The sequence below is a fragment of the Conger conger genome, chromosome 18 (genome assembly GCF_963514075.1).
Source record: "Conger conger chromosome 18, fConCon1.1, whole genome shotgun sequence".
NCBI classification, from domain to species: domain Eukaryota; kingdom Metazoa; phylum Chordata; class Actinopteri; order Anguilliformes; family Congridae; genus Conger; species Conger conger.
In genome coordinates, this window is record NC_083777.1 from 14401956 (window position 1) to 14420573 (window position 18618).

Below are 18618 nucleotides of genomic sequence, written 5' to 3' on the forward strand. Positions count from 1 at the left end.
ATACGTTTCTTAATTTGAATCTGCTTGTGAGTCATACATTTTGATAAAGATTTATCCAACAGGTTGCTCTACCCATCAAAGAATTTGGCTATTTAATTGATAATTCATATCTTTGATAATAACTAATAAATTAGATCAAATACATTTATTTTACATGTTGGATAAGTGAAGGGGTTTAACAGTTAAACAGATGCACTTGTGTTTGGTATGAAATGAAAACAAGTGAAAAAGAAAGTACAAAGACAGAAGCTAAGCAAAGATTTCTGGTGGCTACTAGCTTGAACTACTAGCTAATTAGCTGGGTGTAGTAGGTAACTCTATTTTTTTATTCATATTTGACAGTAGGACTTGTTAACGTGCAACATTATAACAAAACAAAACTATAAAAAAAATGTTTTATATATCTCTGATGTACCCACTTGAAGGGTCGGTGAAGTGCAAGTGTAAAAGGAAACTTGTCATCAATAACGTTACCCATTAATATTATTGATAATTGTACTTATTAAAAACCATTTTAATGAAAAAAGAAGTCAGTCAAACATTTAATGTTGATTCAAGCATATTTTATTTATTGTATTTATTTTGAAGTAAACTGAAATTTAATATTTTGGTATGAATCTATAATGGACATAAACCATGAATTAACCACTCTATCTCTTTGCCTCTCTAGAATATGAATAGTTCAATGGTCAGAGAAGTGGACACAATTGAGTACATCCTTTAATTTAAATAAACACTCTGCAAATGATTTACAAAAAAAAAAGTTTATAATTTAAACGAAGAAATTTTGAAAAATAAATTACCATTAGGACTGTTATTTATCCACGCACTCGGACAGCAATCTCCCAGCGAAAAGCCAGTTATCATGACAAAGGGAAACAGGGACAGGATTTACAAGGTCCCATGGGGACCACAATATAAACGATCAACCCAAAACCCTGTCCCGATTCCATAAACGTGTTTCTTATATCAAAACAATTTATTCCAACAGTAATGGTATTTTAAAAATTCCAAATAATTTAAATGTACATCTTCTGTACATCTTCATCAATATTTCTGACTTCACATTGACTTCTTTACAATTCAATGGATCTCCTGCAAGAACCACTCGTATGAACAGATTTGTTCTTAAAATGCTTGTACGAGTGATTTAAGCGAACTTACCAATTATCTCTTATTTGGAATTTTTTCTTAGATAAGAACAACTTTTTTTGAGTGGTCCCGACCTAATGTAAACATGTAAACAATGCATTCCGTTAATTTCCTATGAAAGGCTTCCAGTGCACGTTTCAGCAACTGAATTGTTTATTTCTCATCTCAAATGTTTTCAGAAACTTATTTTAGTGGACTGTTGAATAAGAGAGTTCATCAACAGGCTGCCACATTATGAAGTTTTCCAAAAACCAATGAACCACAGTCTGCCTAATCAGGTACTGATTACAGTATGTGGGAGACGCCCCTTGTTCTGGTTAATCCCATTGGCCATCTATCCGAAGGAACCCACCTACAGGACCGTATTATAACGGACAACTGAATCTGAAGTGGCACGCTTCAATTCATGATAAAAATACGATGTATGTTCTTGCATGAGGGCCAATGAATTTGGAAATGAGACTGACCATTGTGTGACCCCCCCTTATCTGAAAACAACACATTGCTGAAAAAGCTATGATGTTTTCCATGTGAGCACACAGGCACACATTCACCCAAAATAATGCATTTGCAGAGTGATTTGGACAGCTGTACATAATAGTGAACTAATCATAATGAATCAGTAAATCTTGTTGCATTGCATTAAACTTACAAACCACTGCACAGATTCTTGCCCAGGTTTGCCATCTGCAGGCCAGAGCTCTGCACTGCAACTACGCGGTAGTGTAAATGCAGCCAGCATTTTTCCTATACAGGTGAGACCGGATTGTGACACATTTTGGGAATTTAACACACACCAGCCCTGGGTAAAATACATAATTGCTTTGGATTCAAATACTTTTCTCTGCTCAATTTTTCTTGCCTGGTGCAACTGAGCCAACCAAGAGGACGAGAAGGTGGGGTTAGCACTTCTTGAGAGCATTCCATAGGTTCTCAGACACCAAGCTGTACCTTAGTCCTCCCTCCTGATTCCCCCCCGCCCCCCTTATCGATATCCCTCTTGTCTAACCGGAAAAAAATAATAATTGTACTTACGATGACCGTATTTTTGTTTAGAACAGCCCTTCATGTGTATTTTACTAGTTATGGATGTGATGCTTTAACTTGTGGAAGAACCTATGCACTTTGGATAAAAAGCGTCTGCCAAAACTAAAATGTAAAATGTAAGCTCAGTAAAGCATTTGAATCCAAAACTTTAACATATCTGACACAGGCTGAGCAGACAGGAAGTCCTGCAGGGCTAGGATCCTGTGGCTCACTTGGCGACCCGCCGCAGTTCAGTCAGGACCCAGATAGCCAGGGAGAGCAGAGCCAGCGAGCCAGACTGGTGCGTGGCTGCCAGAGGGGTGGGCACGTAGAGCAGCAGGGTGCTGATGCCAAGACCTACCTGAGGAAAACAAACACAAGAGTACTCCAGTAGAGGCTCCGGAGGAGACCACTCTCATACAAAAACACATTACGGGTAACTGTGGGAGTGAACTAGGCGGTGTGTTGGGCTCGTGCAAGTACAGACAATTCCAAGTTGATTTGGGATTTATGAAAGGAAATTGTGCACTGGCAGGCGTACACAAGGTTTTATAAATAAGAACGTTTTTTTAGTGCACGTACATTTCTTCATTTGTATGTACGTAAACACTTAGAATGGATTCTCCGCAGAGTTTTATAAATGAGGCCCCAGATCACAATACTTTCAGGCTGCAGTGGCCATGAGTTTACTGACCAACCCCAGTCAGGCTGAAACAGCCCTCATCCAACACCATCCAAGCACTGATGCTTCTCACTCGTTGTAAAGAGGAAGTGATTCATGCCCAACAGCCAGGAGAATCCTCTCCTATATTTGCATAATGTATAAAGAAATTTGAGTTTTACCCCCAGCTCTCTTAATTCTTTGGGTATTTCTTGAGGATATGTAGGTAAGGATTACACTGCTATTATCACCATCCTCTACTGGTGTACTAACTATTTGAGTAAACATGATTCATGCCAATTGGTTTTACCTGTAAGGCAATTGCTGAAGTCTTACTTGTGAGGAAGGTTTGACAGGTTTGGGTGAGACAGGTTTACCTGTGCATAGGCCATGGCTGTCAGGCAGCCGATGGCAATTTTGGCCCTCCTGGGCAGGTGCATCCTCCTGGAGAACAGGTAGAGGCCTGTGATAGCCAGCATGGTGCTGATTCCCTGTGAGAGTAGACACTGCTATCACATACAGAGCCCATACAGCTCAAAGCAGCTTTATCACATAAAGAGCCAACATGGCTGTCACATACAGATCCCATACAGTGATCACAAAGAGCCAACATGGCTGTCACATAATATCACATAATGGCTGTCACAAGAACAAACATGGCCGTCACATAATGAGCCAACATGGCTGTCACACTAAATAACTTGCACCAATAACTGTTGCCAGTAGATGGCGTATAGATGAAGATGTGGATCATCACGTCCAGAACATACCAGAATGCGGTGGTCGAACTGCACTGTTGTCGGGTTCTCAAAGAAGTTCTTGAGAGTGGGGGAGAAGGCCAGGAGGTCGTCGGGCAGCCAGCGTTCCCCCATTTTTGGGAACGAGTTGTAGACCAGGCCTGCGTCCAGCCCTGCTACAAACGCACCTGAAATGCACCACCACACCTGGTCAACCAAAGGCTTGTGGAAGGCCACAGCCACAGTCAAATGTTCAGAGTCAAACAATTGTCCCACATAACGACAGAGCGAAAAGACAACCAATGTTGTTTTCCCTCCCCAATACATACAGTGCAGTCAACAGTCAATTTTGGTAAGCCTTTTGTTTGGCCTATGTCTCTGCCTGTTTTTTTGTTTTTTTTCTTATTTCTCAAATGCCTATAACAGACTCCAAGGGCAATCAAAAGCCTAGAATCAATACTAGACACTGATCGCTTTCTTATACTTGCACACAGGAAGTGATTGAATACATCCGATTCCTACACGGATCACCTGATATGGATGTGAATACCCTCAAATGAAAGGTGAGTCTGCATTTTAACCTCATTATTCATCGCTTCATTTCATTGTACAGTCCTGCGATTTAGCAAATATTTTCTTCAATCTACTGTTGTCTACCTGAGAGAGCTGTGAGAAACACAAGGCCTCCGGTTCCCTTGGCGACCCTCCTGAGCTGCATGAGCTGATGTGTGTTAGGCAGCTGCAGAGAAGGACAGGGAGGAGAGGGGAGAGTAAGAGGAGGAGAGAAACGATGGGGGGGAAAAAAAGATTAACGGAGAGAGCGGCAACAATACATATCTGCCCAGAGGATTTTCAGTTTAAAAGGCAACTGGCACCGTTATCTGACCACCACTGACCTTGCATGTCTCAGTCATTCACCTTAACCACTACGCTACAGGCCGCCCTATACAATGGCAAAGGCCATTAAAGTGCTATATACATAACTGGGCTTCTAGCACAAACTTTCTGGAAAATGTTTGGTAACAACTAACAAGCTCACAACAGGAGAAAAAAGCATGACTTGATGGGAGTGTAAGAAATGGAACTAACTTTGATGCAATATGCAATAATTATGCTGATTGTATAATGGATATTCAAACAATGAATATTCTAATTAATCAAATCTGTTATTTATTAAAATATTAAAATGTATCTTTTGGTCCAGTTGACAGCCAATTCAGTACTTATTTTCAGATCCTTATCTGAATCAGAGGCAGAGGACTGTCATAGGAACATGCTGTACAGTACATACTGAGCGAATATGCTGAATGAAGTCAGGTACTGGTAGAGATAGATACAATCAATGACTCGAGAAAGCCCACAACACTGAGTAGTGTACTGTGATACGGTACCTTGTTAGTGGGCAGTATCAGGGAGAGCCCAGTCCACAGACTGGCGCAGTACAGCACCAGGGCGGAGCCCAAATGAGCCGCCAGCCGGTACTGGCTGACCCGTGGGACGTCATACGAGTCCGGCTTCTCCTCCAGTCCGCTCTTCACCATGTACCACCCCAGCAGGCCCTGAGGGACGAGCCAGCCAGCCCAGTTAACACAGAATAGCATAGCATAGCATAGCACAGCACAGAACAGCATAGCACAGCATAGAATAACATAACATAACATAACATAACATAACATAACATAACATAGCATAGCATAGCATAGCATAGCTTCGCAACAACAGGCCATTTAGCCCAGCAATGCTCACTTACCACTAAAGTTTACCTACTGCTTAGTTTGCTAAAAGGCTAAATAGTGTCTAGCAGCGCATCAAGTCTGGTCTTGAAAACCCCCAGTATTGTCTCCACTACATGCCTGGCAAACTATTCCACACTGTGACCACTCACTGCATCTTATTCAACACCTTATACCACAATTATACAGCATTAGCACTCATTAAAGCAAGCTCGTCCAATAAGGAGACCAAACACTACAGGTTGTCGCGGTAACGTTTAACCTGCGTGCGTGTGTGCGTGCGTGCGTGGTACCTGGAAGCAGACAAAGCTGCAGAGCCCCAGGACGCAGCCCTTCATGGGGCGGCTGAAGTAGCCCTTCCTCCAGAAGTACACCGTGGGGAGGATGTAAGCCAGGCCCACCAGCCTCCCCCACATGCGGTGGCCCCACTCCATGTAGAAGATGAACTTGAACTCTGTCAGCGTCATGCTGTGGTTCATTCTGCGTGCAGACAGTTATCCCCTCAGGCAAAGATATAAAAACAGGTTGTTTTCTTTCCTCCATTACATTACATTACAGATATTTAGCTGAAACTTTTTTTTAATTTTTTTTATCCAAAGTGACTTACAGTTGATTAGACTAGACTTAGATGACACTAAGCACTGCTCCAGCCAATCCCTCCTGGAACAATGTAGGGTTAGGGGTTTTGCTCAAGCAGCTGCACTGATTTTATTGCGGCTACACTGGGGCTTGAATGGCCAATCTTCCAATTCCCAGTCCAGCACCAGTATTTTTTCTACACATTGGAATCCCACTGAGTAAAGGAACAATGCATCTAATGCATTTGTTCAAATGTGATATACTAAAGTAAATCTTGGTGGCCTGTTGTGTAGTGGTTAAGGTGCATGACTGGGACCCACAAGGTTGGTGGTTTGATCCCCGGTGCAGCCACAATAAGATCCACACAGCCGTTGGGCCCTTCAGCAAGGCCCTTAACCTGCATTGCTCCAGGGGAGGATTGTCTCCTGCTTAGTCTAAATCAACTAAGTCGCTTTGGATAAAAAGCGTCGGCCAAATGATATGGAATGAATGAATGAATGAATGAATGAAAGTAACCGTCTTAGAAACACCAGTGTTTGTATAAAGTTTAGAGCAGCAGGTTTTGTCGTGGACACAGGCGTGATGCTTTGGAGAACAGGGTATGGTTGGCTGAAGCAGGTTTTTAAATGGGTGAGTGATGTCTAAACTCACATTTTAAATTCTGGGAACTGCTGGTACTTCTGGAACTCTGCCTCCCACTCTGCCTGGGTCTGTGGAGGCTTCATCTCCTTGACCAGGTGCCAGTCCACCATGGAGAGACCGGACTCCGTCAGCCTGCACACACAAACCAACGGACAAAACATCTTTGAGTGTGAATCTCAAACAAACTAAGCACTTTCAGTATGGCTTGGCTTCAAACCAAAAGAAAATTCTTTCAGTGGGAATTTCAAACCAACAATTTCAAATTGGTTCTTTATGGTGTAAATTCGGGCTATGCCGATGGATGATAAATCGAGGGATCACTACACTTCATAAGGAATCCGATTTCTTTATTTTTGTAAACCTGTATGACATTTAAGGTTTCCGGAGTATGGACTTAAATTTGTATCAAACACACAAACAAACCAAACACATTTTACAAATTACATACAAAATGTGCCTATTGAACAAATACAGAACCGTTTTCCAATGCAAGATGCTTGTACTGCAAGTACAATACTAACAAGTATGTTTTTCACATTTGCCAATTTTCATTGTGAAAATAGTCTCAAAAGTCACGATTCTCAATTGTGAAAACATTTTCGCACACGTTCACCTTCCACAACAGCTGGTGGTGCCTTATTAATAAGAAACGTCAGAGGAGAATGGCCAGACTGGTCAAAGCTAACTAAGTGGATCGGCTACAGCAGTAGAAGTCTAAGAAATAAGTCTAATCAATACCTAGTAGTGTGCTCGGTGAGTGTAGGTTGCTGCAATGGTAGCTAAAACAGATTTAGATTGATAATGATGATAACTTGTATGATGCTTATCTATTTAGTGAACTTGGACAGTCAGCTATGTAACCAGCTAGCGATCACAACAACTACTACTACTACTACTACTACTACTACTACTAATAATAATAATAATAATAATAATAATAATAGGTAAACTGGTAAATGCTGACAAGATAACTGAGATGGTGTTGGACTTCAAGGCACGAACAACCACACATGGCTGGAGCTCACTTATGGCTACTGAGCATTGTAGTTTTGTAACTTATCACAGGTTGGGGTGATACAAGAATTTCAACTCAATTCACTTTTATCTTTATAAAGCTTTTTCAGAAAGGGTATTGTCTTCTCACAAAGCAGCTTTGTAGAGATCCTGGCCTGAAATGAATTGAATTACAAATCAAGTCTAAGGGCGCAGAAACGTTGCCCCAAGCTTGATGATCGCTTATGAATCTTGCTTATGATTTTGCTCAATTTTCACCTGGTTACACCTCCCAGAACGACTGCCCCCACCACCAGGCCGCTGCAGCCCAACAGCCATCGTCCGACAATGCGATTGGTAGCCGCGTTGGGCACGGAGGCTGCAACTGACGAGGATGTGGAACCAGCCTCCGCTACGATGGTAGTGTGGCCCCTCCTCGCTACCCACTGCCTTAGTACAGGTCGCTGCGACAGGAAAGAGAGAGGGGCATCGTGAAGTCAATATGCACCTGTCAAACCCCTGCACTACGATGCTAGCGTTAACTAGCCAACATCCCGCTCTGCTCCTTATAATTCTATACTCAGTTGTGGAATGTTGCCAATTAAAGTGGGGGTTTTTTTCAGACTATAACCAAAAAAATGCAGCAGGCAGATGTATTATGCAAGTCTGCGAGGAGTGTTTTTCACAACATATTAGAATGCTGGACAACTCCCTCTGCTACTATCAGCTAGATAGCTCATTATTTATGAGGTGAAAATGAGGACAAGTGAGAAAAACGCACCAATAAGCTAAGCAGCGTTAGACACTATAAGCAATATAAACCGTGTTCGTGTTAGGCCGAAGTTAATGGCTAGAATCAAGTTTATTGTTACCTTGTATGATTTTATTATTTTATTATTGTTAGTTAAACCGCTAATTAACTTCAAATGCGCTAAGCAACTAGCTAGCGGCTGCAACACGTTTCCTCAACCGCACGCCGGTTATCATATTTACCTGAGTAATACTGAGCTGCAGTCCTTTCCCAGAGGTTCTACAACCACTCGAAACTAAAGTTCGCAAGGATGACAGGAGCATCTTTGATGTAAACACATGTACTTTAATGCGGCACTTACACTACCACAACTCAGTTCTGGGTACATGACCTTCTTCTTCTTCTGGTTTAATGGCCGGTTTTAACAATCACTGATAAGATGCATACCGCCACCTACTGTACCGGAGTATGTAGTATGGCATATTGCTCAGTACTACTTTATATTATTATCACTCACTAAAATCTATGGTATAATCTCTTTGCGCAAGTCTTATTCTCTGTTCCCTTTACTTACGGCGTTGAATGAGTTGATGCTCCGATTTCTCTGTACTTTCCGAGCATTTATCTGATATACTTTTCCCTATCAAATGCAGTGTTTTATTTACTCGTGTGGTCAAATCTTAGTCTAGTTAAAACTGTCTCCTCCCTTCTGCTTCCTGTGCATTGATGGTTTTCTGCACGCTATAATATTTCCTTCTGTTTTTTACATTACGTGTTACATTACATTACGTGGTATTTAGCAGACGCTCTTATCCAGAGCGACGTACAACAAAGTGCAAGTCAATCACAAGAACAAGTGCAAAAGTAGACCTGAGAGGACAGTACAGTTCCGAGTCCTAGTGTAAACATGCATAAATTCAGAACCCTTGAAGAGTACAATCAACATTCAAACTAGCATACCACTGTTGGCAGCTAGACTACAACAGCCAATAAAAACAACAATACCTATACAAGTAACAATATCTATACATAAGTGCCATTACAGTCTAAGGCCAATCACAGTGATTGTGAGTTGGGGAGGGAAAGGTGTAGCCTGAAGAGATGGGTCTTCAGTCTGCGCTTGAAGGAGGTCAGAGACTCTGCCGTTCTGACATTCTGACATTCACATTTTCCTGCCTTTTCTTCATTATTTCTTTATTGAGCATCGCCTTAATTTCTCATTTGCAAAAGGGTATATCGATGACATCTCTCATCCTGGTTGCTTTTTTGGATATTTCATCTAATACAAGAGCAGATTTCAAATGTGACCATACATTTTTCAACAAAATAATGCTACACAATGGCTGAATTAATGAATAATTTAAAAAATGTTTCGCCCCTGGGGGAAGCTCTAAAAATACAAGCTTTCCAAAAAGCTTGTTGTAAACGTCATGCAAATGGTTGTGTTGTGACCCCACATGAACCTGGAATGTCTGAAACACACTCTACTTAAAATAGTCGGCCATACAAGTGTAATATGTTTCCCAATGAGGGAAAAGGCCCAGTGTAAGGTGTGGCTAGTTGTTTCTAGGAGGTGGAAGGAGTTTGTGGAGTGAGGTGGCTGAAAAGATATAGGCTGTGTCCGAAATGGCTCAATATTTGTAATACTACTACTATTTATAATACTAATTACTAATCCCTAACTAGTGAATGTCCATATAGTGGGCTATATAGTTTACTAAATGAAGTGAATTTGGACAGATTAAAATAAGAACGAAAAAAGGTTTGTGTATAACAAAGTTAGGGAAAACGTTGGTCGCAAAGCATTGTGGTTCATATCACCTTTCTATTGACCACAGTTGTTCACTAGATTTTACGGTGTATTGTGGGATATTTCAAGTGCCCTCAAAATGTGAGTAAAATTAGATTTTTGAATTCGGACACTAGAACAAGATGGCTGATGGCCAATCTAGTTTACTAGTTAGTGATTAGTGAGCCTTTTCGGACACAGCCATACTATAGCGATGGAATGGAGCAAAAAAAGTGGATTGACACTTTTTAGAGTTTGACTGTGAGCTTCCAGAAAGGGTGTTTCTAGATTTAGTCAGAGTAATGGCATATGAAAGGGTTCCACTGAGGTGTTTTTGGTGTCAGGATTATGGACATGTAGCAGCGGTTTGTAGGAAACTGGTGCATAGGTGTAGATGTGAGAAAGGTGGTTGTTCAGAAGACTGTCTGTAGACCAGGCTGTATGTTTTCATTCTGGGGGAAAGCATGAAATGGGTTCAAAGCAGTGTGAGAGGAGGAAGATTGTGATGGAAAGGACGAGAACAAAGCAAGATGTCATATGCGGAAGCATAAAGAGAGTGAGGGCAGAAAAAAATAATTGTGAGGAAATAACAGGATAGAGTGTTAACCCCACAACAATTTTAGGGTATAAACTATTTTATTCGCCAACGTTCTACCCAACAGTTTTTTTGGTCTCCACAATTGTTTAGAAATTCGTGCTGAATACTAAGGCTGAAATCTGAGGTCTCTACTTTAGCGAAGTATGCAACCAAACGCTTGATCAGAGAGTAAAACTGTACCATGTTACTTCATGACTGCAAGCTAAATACGAATTAGCTAGCTAGTTTGCTGATGATCATGTACGGATATCCTGAAGTGGTCTAGAAGCTGCCTGCGGGCTACCGCTCCGAACACTATTATGATTGGCTATTGAGGTAACTGAGAACAAATCGGATGTCAGCGAAGCAAGGGTGAAAGGTTGGACGACTACTGGAGTTCTAAAAAGTTGACAGGTAATCAGGGCAGTACAATCTTCGAATGCTCCAATTTACCTTTTTAGCAAAACGTACTGAGACACACAAAAGACTGAACTAGTAAAATTAGTTTTATTTCTGATGAATAAGAATAAAGTAATTGCTGTGTTTCAGTAAGGCAGCCATGTCCAGTTTGTCTGAGAGGGGATATGAATAGAACTAGGGTGCCCACAACGAACTAACCAACAATGCTGATATGGTAGTGTTGTGCAATAGTTATATGCATTATTTTTGTCTTTCGCTACAACGGTAATTACCAACAGTTTTACGCGTGTGTGGAGAGCTTGTTCAGTAGCTAGATGGCTAGTTTGGCACATTATCGAATGCACTGAATCAAATGAGTTGGTTTAATATATTGTTAACGTCAGCTAACTAGCAAGCAATCCAGTTTTGCAGTGCAAACTTGTTTTGAACCTTTTCAATCGTGACAGCAATCACATAAGCTACGATGTATCCCTCTATTTCGCCACATTACTCGCTCATTTACTTTCGCTGTACCTCTCGTGGAATGTAGGGGTAACTTTCCATCTAGCTATTACATTTTGCCAACGTAAGCCATTCTCCACAAGGGTTGTGATTCTCGAAAGGTATGACGACGTACTTGAGCGTTCGTTCATGTGCAATTTAATTAGCCGTCAGTCACGGTTTGTTATGTGTCATTCGTTTTGCACGAATATGACAGGGTCCTTCTCTCACTGTATAGGATGTCAGAAGGCTTCCTCATGGAAGTGTGTGTGGATTCAGTGGAGTCGGCCATTAACGCTGAAAGGGGAGGTATGTCTGTGGCTTATGGGTTGTTGTTTCACTGACGTCACAATTTGATATACAAAAAGGTATCAGCGCCATTTTCCCCTCCTCCAACAGTAAGGTGACGGTGTAACTGTAACCAAAGCCCATGGAATGAAAGCACCTTATTTGAATGGAATGAAAACAGTGTAGTGCCGTGCTTTGATCATCGGGGGGCAGTGCTGAGGCATTTCTAAACGGTAGAATACACAGCTGCGAATACAGAATATTAAAAAAATCATAAATCACAATCTAACTCAAATATGAGTAATTTTGTTGATAATGAATGCATAATTATAAGCTGGCATGCAATCAATGGTTGTGTTGTGATCTAGCTTTCCAAACCTTTCTACTAGCATTGAGGATACAATTTGTTGATTGGTTACCCAGTTCATAAATAGTCATTAGTATCACATGGGCCATTCACAGCCAACTCCAGGGGGTTGTCTTTTGCTGTGTGTAACGTTAAGGAAAAGCCCTAGATCTTTCTGAATTTGTATGTTGGGATAATTTTGTTTGTATCTGCCATTGGAAAACACACTTTTTGGGGTGCCATATTTCCAAAAGTGAACATATTTTTCTGTAATTTTATTTTTAAATGAAGCATTTTATCATTGTGTAAAGATAATCATGCTTCTAATAACAATTTGGACTTTTTTGGCATGTGTTCCCACCCAGAAACCAATTTTACCCAACCCTCTACTTTGGATATGTTGAAGTTACATCCTTAATCAAGTTTTCTGGAAATATTTACCTTTGGTACTCATTGGGTTTTGTATATGCAGCACTTCCAACTATCTTAACTTCATAGATCTTTACAAACCTGTAACACCCCTATAATCTAAAATGGGAGAATCCAGTTGGTTCTCTCTCTGTGTTTGCAGGTGCAGGCCGCATTGAGCTTTGCTCCAGCCTCCAAGAGGGAGGAATCACACCCAGTATTGGTGAGTCACTCAGTTTGACCAAACCATTGTGAGACAATGGTGGGGGTGGTCACTGTCACATGGTCAATGGACAAGACAAACAGGAAAATTGTTTGCTTACTGCCTTTTATTAGAACATTAGAATAAGAACATGAAAAAGTAAAAGTAAAAGTGCACTGCTTCCAGACTGCACAACAGAGCCCACAGGGACACAAAAAAATCTCATGAGGTTACCTTGCAGTGAGGAGGGCTCCCCCTCCAGGCCTCTTGGATGGATAGATGGATGGATGGATGGATGGATAGATAGATAGATAGATTTATATAGCTAATATACTTTTCTCATACTCAGAGCTCTTTACACTGATGAGGAGGAAGCTGACCTCAACCACCACCAATGTGTATGGGTGATGCAACATCAGCCATTTTGCACCAGAATTCTCAGCAAATACCAGCTGAGGTGGAGAGGGAGCTAACCATCTTTTACCCAATGAAATCAGGGGATGATTAGATGGCAGGTTGAGAATTCCCAACCCCTTCTCCAGGTCTTTTGAAGGTGGTGAAGCAGTATACCCGGATACCGGTCTATGCCATGATCCGCCCTCGAGGAGGGGACTTCCTGTATACAGACCGCGAGGTGGAGGTGATGAGGATGGACATGGACCTGATGAAGGGCAGCGGAGCAGACGGGCTGGTCCTAGGGGCGCTCACTGAAGACGGGCGGGTCGATGCCGAGCTCTGCATGGAACTTCTGGGTAGGTTCCCATGACCTAGAACCCAGACTCTACTGTGAACCAACATTTACCCTTCATTACTATTGAACTGTGTCCTTTTACACTCATGTAGATATATATCTGTATTTAAACAGTGTAAATCTGTTGTGACCTTCTGAAGCATGCTACTATGTAAACTGGGGTAGAGTTTTTAGCAGGAAAGGTTTATACTTTTACCTTAATGAGAACATTTATTTTGCTGTTGAAGTACTGCACTCACTCTGTACCTTCTTTCTCTCACAGCTGCCTGTCGACCTTTGCCTGTCACTTTTCACAGAGGTAAGAGCAGACAATATAGTAAGTTTAGAATTAGCTACAGTTTATTAATACAATGAGAAAATGTGGAAAAGTTGAACCTTTTACATTGAGGCTTGGTTGTTCAAAATGCTCTCAGCTTTCGACATGGTGCGCGACCCCTCGGCAGCCTTGGAGACCCTGGTCTCACTGGGCTTTGAGAGGGTGCTGACCAGCGGCTGCGACTGCTCTGCTCTGGAGGGACTCCCAGTCATCAAGCGACTGGTGGAGCAGGTCAGGTGATCGTGCATGCAGAACATTCCTGTACATCCCCAACAAATCTTGTGTGGTTGTCGTAGGCCATTATTTCTGCACAGGCACGTTTAGCAATTGTTTTGCAATTTAGCAATAATGCGAGAGTACATAGGCTTTTGTCTATGAATCAGATTTGCAAAGGTGATTATCTATTATCTAGATATTTTTCAATTGAACCCACTGTATTGTCCCATGCTGTACCACCTGTTTGTAGTGTTCTGTGACATGAACTGAAGGATCACTTGTAGCAGTCACCCATTTTCTGGTGTTGGCTAGTAGTTCCATTAGTGAGTTATTTGATTAAAGGTGATTTCACCTTCTTTAGTTTTGTTTAACAGCAGTTACAAGCACAGTACCGCCACCTACTGAATGTACGTAATCATTTCCTTGGAATTTATTTCTTCATTAAAACAATAAAATAAAATAAATACACATAACCCTCCCTTCCCTACACCCACATTCATTTAGATTTCTCTATTTCCCTAGTAGACTCCCACCAAACCCTTCCTCTAAAATTATTTGATTCACCTGCAGCTCAAGGTGTGGGAATTGGTCATTGACAGCAGGCTGGTGCATTCTCGTCTTGGCCAATCAGGGTGTGGCAACGCCCTGTGTTGTGGGTTTAAGAGAGGCAGTAATGCCCGGTTAATTTTTCTGATCCTACATTCTTGTAGTTAGGCCTCATGGCAGAAAAACCTGTAGAGCTAGAAATTCTGTTTCTTTACGATTTCCGAGGATTCATTGCTTGCTCTAAGTTGCTGTCAATTTTAAGGCATATTTTGCCATTGTCATGGCTTTAGGGCTGATCATTGCAAAGCCTATTGGCTAGCCCTAATGATGGCCTTGCCCTGCAGGTTTTAGTTGTTTTGTTTGAGTTCACTTACAGTTTGATAACTCCTTCCTGCTTCCCTGTATTTTATGTGACTGAACTGGTTCTCAGGCTTCTTCCTGATCGCTGAAGTTTGGGTATCAGTGCCGGCACACATTGACTTTATTATATTTAAAATTGTATGGCTTAGCCTCGCACCACCATGCAAGTCTGAATGCTAACAGAACATGGCTTTTATCTCGACTTATTATAATCACTTGCACATTTAGATAATTTAGTTTGCTTATACAACAAAGAATTGTTAAACATCCAATTCACAGAGTCTGTTCTCGCTGGAGGCCGATAACTGGCATGCATATTTTCCGTCATTATTTATTCCTGCTTTTTTAAATATGACGACAACATTTTTTACTGGTAGCTTATGCCAAAAAAAATGTTCCTAAACGTGCACTATCACACTGAGGGGCGACATGGCTCCTCAGGCAGTAAGAGCAGTCGTCTGGCAGTCGGAGGGTTGCCGGTTCGATCCCCCACCCGAGCTGTGTCGAAGTGTCCCTGAGCAAGACACCTACCCCCCAAATGCTCCTGACCAGCTGGTCGGGGCCTTGCATGGCAGCCAATCGGCGTCAGTGTGTGTATGAATGAATGGGCGAATGAGAAGCATCAATTGTACAGCACTTTGGATAAAGGCGCTATAGAAATGCCAACCATTTACCATTGCATTTAAACTGGAGCAATTGCCGAACACAAATACATTGACTGGATATTGCTACAAAAATTTCAGCTTGAAAAGGTATACAGTATAGCATTTTCTTGTGTGAAATTGACAGTTTAAGGATGATAGCTGAGTCTTTAGGAGCACTTGTGATCGCCCATGATTTTCACTGGGGTATAAATAGTCCATGACATAGGAAAGTTCGGAGAACATTTAAATTCAATGTGTTTTTGCCCTTCCTAAATCACTCAATCGTGATTAAAAAGGGTAGGTTCAGGTGTTCTATCTCCACTATTTGGGCGATAATTAAAAAGTTTACAACCTGTTTACAAAGTTTACAAACGCAGTTTGAAGCTGTGATGAACCAGCCCGGAAGAAGACATTACTGTATTTTGCCCCCAAGCACAATAAGGCAGAATGCTTGAGGGCCAAGAAAAACTTTGATAAACAGGAAAATGATTTGTATCTGGCAGTTTTCTTCATATTGAGGGTGCAATAACTCTTGGATGTAATCCAAAAGTAATCAGATTTGTTCGTACCTTTTGAGTAATCCAACAGATTATGTTCCTAATTACATTTATAGCTGAGGTGGAAAGTCCAGGAGTCAGAAAGTAAAAGTCCTGCCATGTGTTACTTTGACCCATGAACTCAACCATCTGATTTCACTCATTATTTCTACCTCCTGGCTGAAGAATTGCACAAATTGCCAAATCAGGTTTTACTTTCTGAACCTGTATTTTTCACCTCTGGTTTATAGTATTGTAACTGGTACTGGTATAGTTACCAAGAAATATGCCTATATCTGATGTTGAGTGCATATGCATGGCAAGCCACACTTGCAAAATTGTAAGAGTTAAAAACCACAGTATAAACTGGTTTGCATCTTCATGCAACTGATTAATTTGTTTTACTTTTCTCAATAGGCCAAAGGCAGAATTGTTGTCATGCCTGGTAAGTGCACTGTATCTGACAGGAAAATGTATGCATATAATGGTTGGATAACGCCTGCCTCCGATTTTACATTATTTTTGTAAAAGCCAGTTAGTATGCATTGAAATATTGTCATTAGTTGTGTGGCCATCAACACATTAATCAACAGATTAGGCTGGGCTTCAGGCTTTGGCAGTTCTAGGTAGTATAAAAACCCCAGCCTAATCTAATGTTCATCAAATGGCTGTAGTTTTCATGTCAACAGCACCGGGTGCATCAAAAAGAAAAGCGTATATTGAGCTGCAATGTGTATTGGAAATGGCCAGCCATTTTACGTGCCTGGAGCTATCCTATGACAGGCATTGTTCTTCAAGAAATATTATACTATTCCGTTAACCTTTTTATGATTAATCTAAATTAATGTGTAGTTAAAACTTAAAAATAAAAAATAAATGGCCAGCTATAAAATGATTTTCAAATTGGTTGACTGCCACATTATATATTGATAAATGCTTTTATTTACCTTTAGGGGGATCATTGCAGTTATTGTTTCATGTTTAACATTGAAAGGCTGTTGGTGGAAGATTGCAGGACTTGCACTACCCCTGTGTGTGTGTGTCTAGGTGGAGGCATCACTGAACGGAATCTGCAGAGGATTCTGGAAGGTTCCGGAGCGCAGGAGTTTCACTGTTCCGCCCGCTCAAGCCGAGAATCTGCCATGAAATTCCGGTATAGTTCATTCAAAGCCAAGATTGTTCTGCTTTTGTGTTGGGCTGGCTGTTATGCATGTGTATGTATTTGGATTTGTGTATGTACATATGTTGAAAGAACTACTATTCACCAGCCCCTGGACTCTTTTCCTGAAAACTGATCTATCAAGGTATAAGAAGGTTTTCAGTTTCTTGTCTTGATTCGAGGGTGTCAATTTCCTTTTCAAGTTTGTTATTGGCATTTGTCCAAATACAGATGGACTGCACTGTATATGAAAATGCCTGTTCACATACATGCATTTACGTGCGTAAATAACGTACGTAAAAATGTATGCGTGTAAATAACATGTGTACAGTCATGGATGGATTGTGATGTAAAAGAACCCGATGACATTCATGTGCCGATGCCCCCACTTCTCCTGTGCTCCGTCAAACAGGAACCATCACGTAAACATGGGCGCATCGATCTCCGTGCCAGAGTACGCCTCCAAGGTCGCCGACGTCACCAAGGTGCGCACCCTGAATGCCATCGCCAAGAACACCCTGTAGGGGAGGTCGGGCCACCCTGCCACACCTGGAGGAACAGGTTCTTCAGTCCACAGGGGAGCACCAGAGTGGAGTGTGAGAAGAACACTGCACCTACACAGAGGCAACGAAGGCCAGAATCAGGGATGGTGCACAAACCAGCTAAAATGCACAGGGAGTCTCCACTTCTCACTTTGATCGCTGTACCTTGCAAAATTGTGTTGTTTACAGGCTGGAAGACATTGCCAAGAGACTGCTTTGTAGATGAGGCTGGCTGAATATGGAAGAAGCCAGCCAGAGCCCAGATGACTTGAAGGGATGTCATAGAATCCTTTTTCGTTTAGCTTTTTGTTTGCTGCAATCTCGTCGATCATTTCTACAGTGTGTGAGTAAATTGTATTCCACAAAATTCAATTAAAATGCATTATTTTTATTTTATTGGGGAACAATACATTTTTTTGAATGGAGATGAATGGTTCTTCTGACTGCATATCCTAACCTTGGAATCATTAGCTTATAGTTTTTATAGTAGTTTTGAGATATTGAGCTTCAAAACTTTCACATCCTAATACAGCAAAACTGTAATACAGGGCAGTTCTTCAAAGACTAAAATGAAAGACATGCTAATACACCCTAAAATCAAATTGCCATATAAACATATTTATGACAATCATTTTTGTCAAAAGTATCAGTTAGAACCTGATTCTGTATCATGAAATAACATTGTTCTGTTCCTCATTTATAAAGAGTTGATAGGACATGACTAAAGTTTGTGAATTTGCGTATGGAATAATGCATGTTGGTAG

The 18618-nt window shown here is 41.2% G+C and overlaps 2 protein-coding genes across 5 annotated transcripts; one reads left to right on the plus strand and one right to left on the minus strand.

The window, feature by feature from the left end:
* Nucleotides 1–541: 541 nt before the first annotated feature.
* Nucleotides 542–8693, minus strand: LOC133118156 (cytochrome c oxidase assembly protein COX15 homolog). Its single transcript, XM_061227951.1, has 9 exons — nucleotides 8517–8693; nucleotides 7803–7987; nucleotides 6540–6662; nucleotides 5603–5789; nucleotides 4968–5135; nucleotides 4234–4315; nucleotides 3610–3764; nucleotides 3217–3330; nucleotides 542–2539 (listed from the first exon to the last, which is right to left on the minus strand). The coding sequence occupies exons 1-9, from the start codon at nucleotides 8595–8597 to the stop codon at nucleotides 2408–2410; spliced, it is 1227 nt and encodes a 408-aa protein (XP_061083935.1). The 5' UTR covers nucleotides 8598–8693; the 3' UTR covers nucleotides 542–2407.
* Nucleotides 8694–10915: 2222 nt separating this feature from the next.
* Nucleotides 10916–18250, plus strand: cutc (cutC copper transporter homolog (E. coli)). 4 transcript variants are annotated; one of them, XM_061227347.1, is made up of 9 exons: nucleotides 10916–11054; nucleotides 11779–11849; nucleotides 12722–12805; nucleotides 13327–13536; nucleotides 13798–13833; nucleotides 13949–14082; nucleotides 16571–16598; nucleotides 17201–17306; nucleotides 17725–18250. In XM_061227347.1, exons 2-9 carry the CDS (start codon nucleotides 11780–11782, stop codon nucleotides 17834–17836), a joined length of 780 nt encoding a protein of 259 aa, XP_061083331.1. In that variant the 5' UTR covers nucleotides 10916–11054; nucleotide 11779; the 3' UTR covers nucleotides 17837–18250. The 4 variants fall into 4 exon arrangements, with proteins under 4 accessions (XP_061083331.1, XP_061083333.1, XP_061083332.1 ...); XM_061227349.1 differs by having other exon boundaries at nucleotides 12746–12805; XM_061227348.1 differs by lacking the exon at nucleotides 10916–11054 and adding an exon at nucleotides 11123–11662.
* The last annotated feature ends 368 nt before the right edge of the window (nucleotides 18251–18618 follow it).

Excerpts from the sequence above, each read along its gene's own strand:
- cutc (XM_061227347.1), top strand. The coding sequence starts at position 11,780 with ATGTCAGAAGGCTTCCTCATGGAAGTGTGTGTGGATTCAGTGGAGTCG. Across the intron at positions 12,806-13,326 it reads AGGAATCACACCCAGTATTG|GTCTTTTGAAGGTGGTGAAG; the intron begins GTGAGTCACTCA and ends CCCCTTCTCCAG. Across the intron at positions 13,834-13,948 it reads GCCTGTCACTTTTCACAGAG|CTTTCGACATGGTGCGCGAC; the intron begins GTAAGAGCAGAC and ends AAATGCTCTCAG.
- LOC133118156 (XM_061227951.1), bottom strand. The coding sequence starts at position 8,597 with ATGCTCCTGTCATCCTTGCGAACTTTAGTTTCGAGTGGTTGTAGAACC. Across the intron at positions 7,988-8,516 it reads TGCAGCTCAGTATTACTCAG|CGACCTGTACTAAGGCAGTG; the intron begins GTAAATATGATA and ends TTCCTGTCGCAG. Across the intron at positions 6,663-7,802 it reads GTTCTGGGAGGTGTAACCAG|GCTGACGGAGTCCGGTCTCT; the intron begins GTGAAAATTGAG and ends TTGTGTGTGCAG.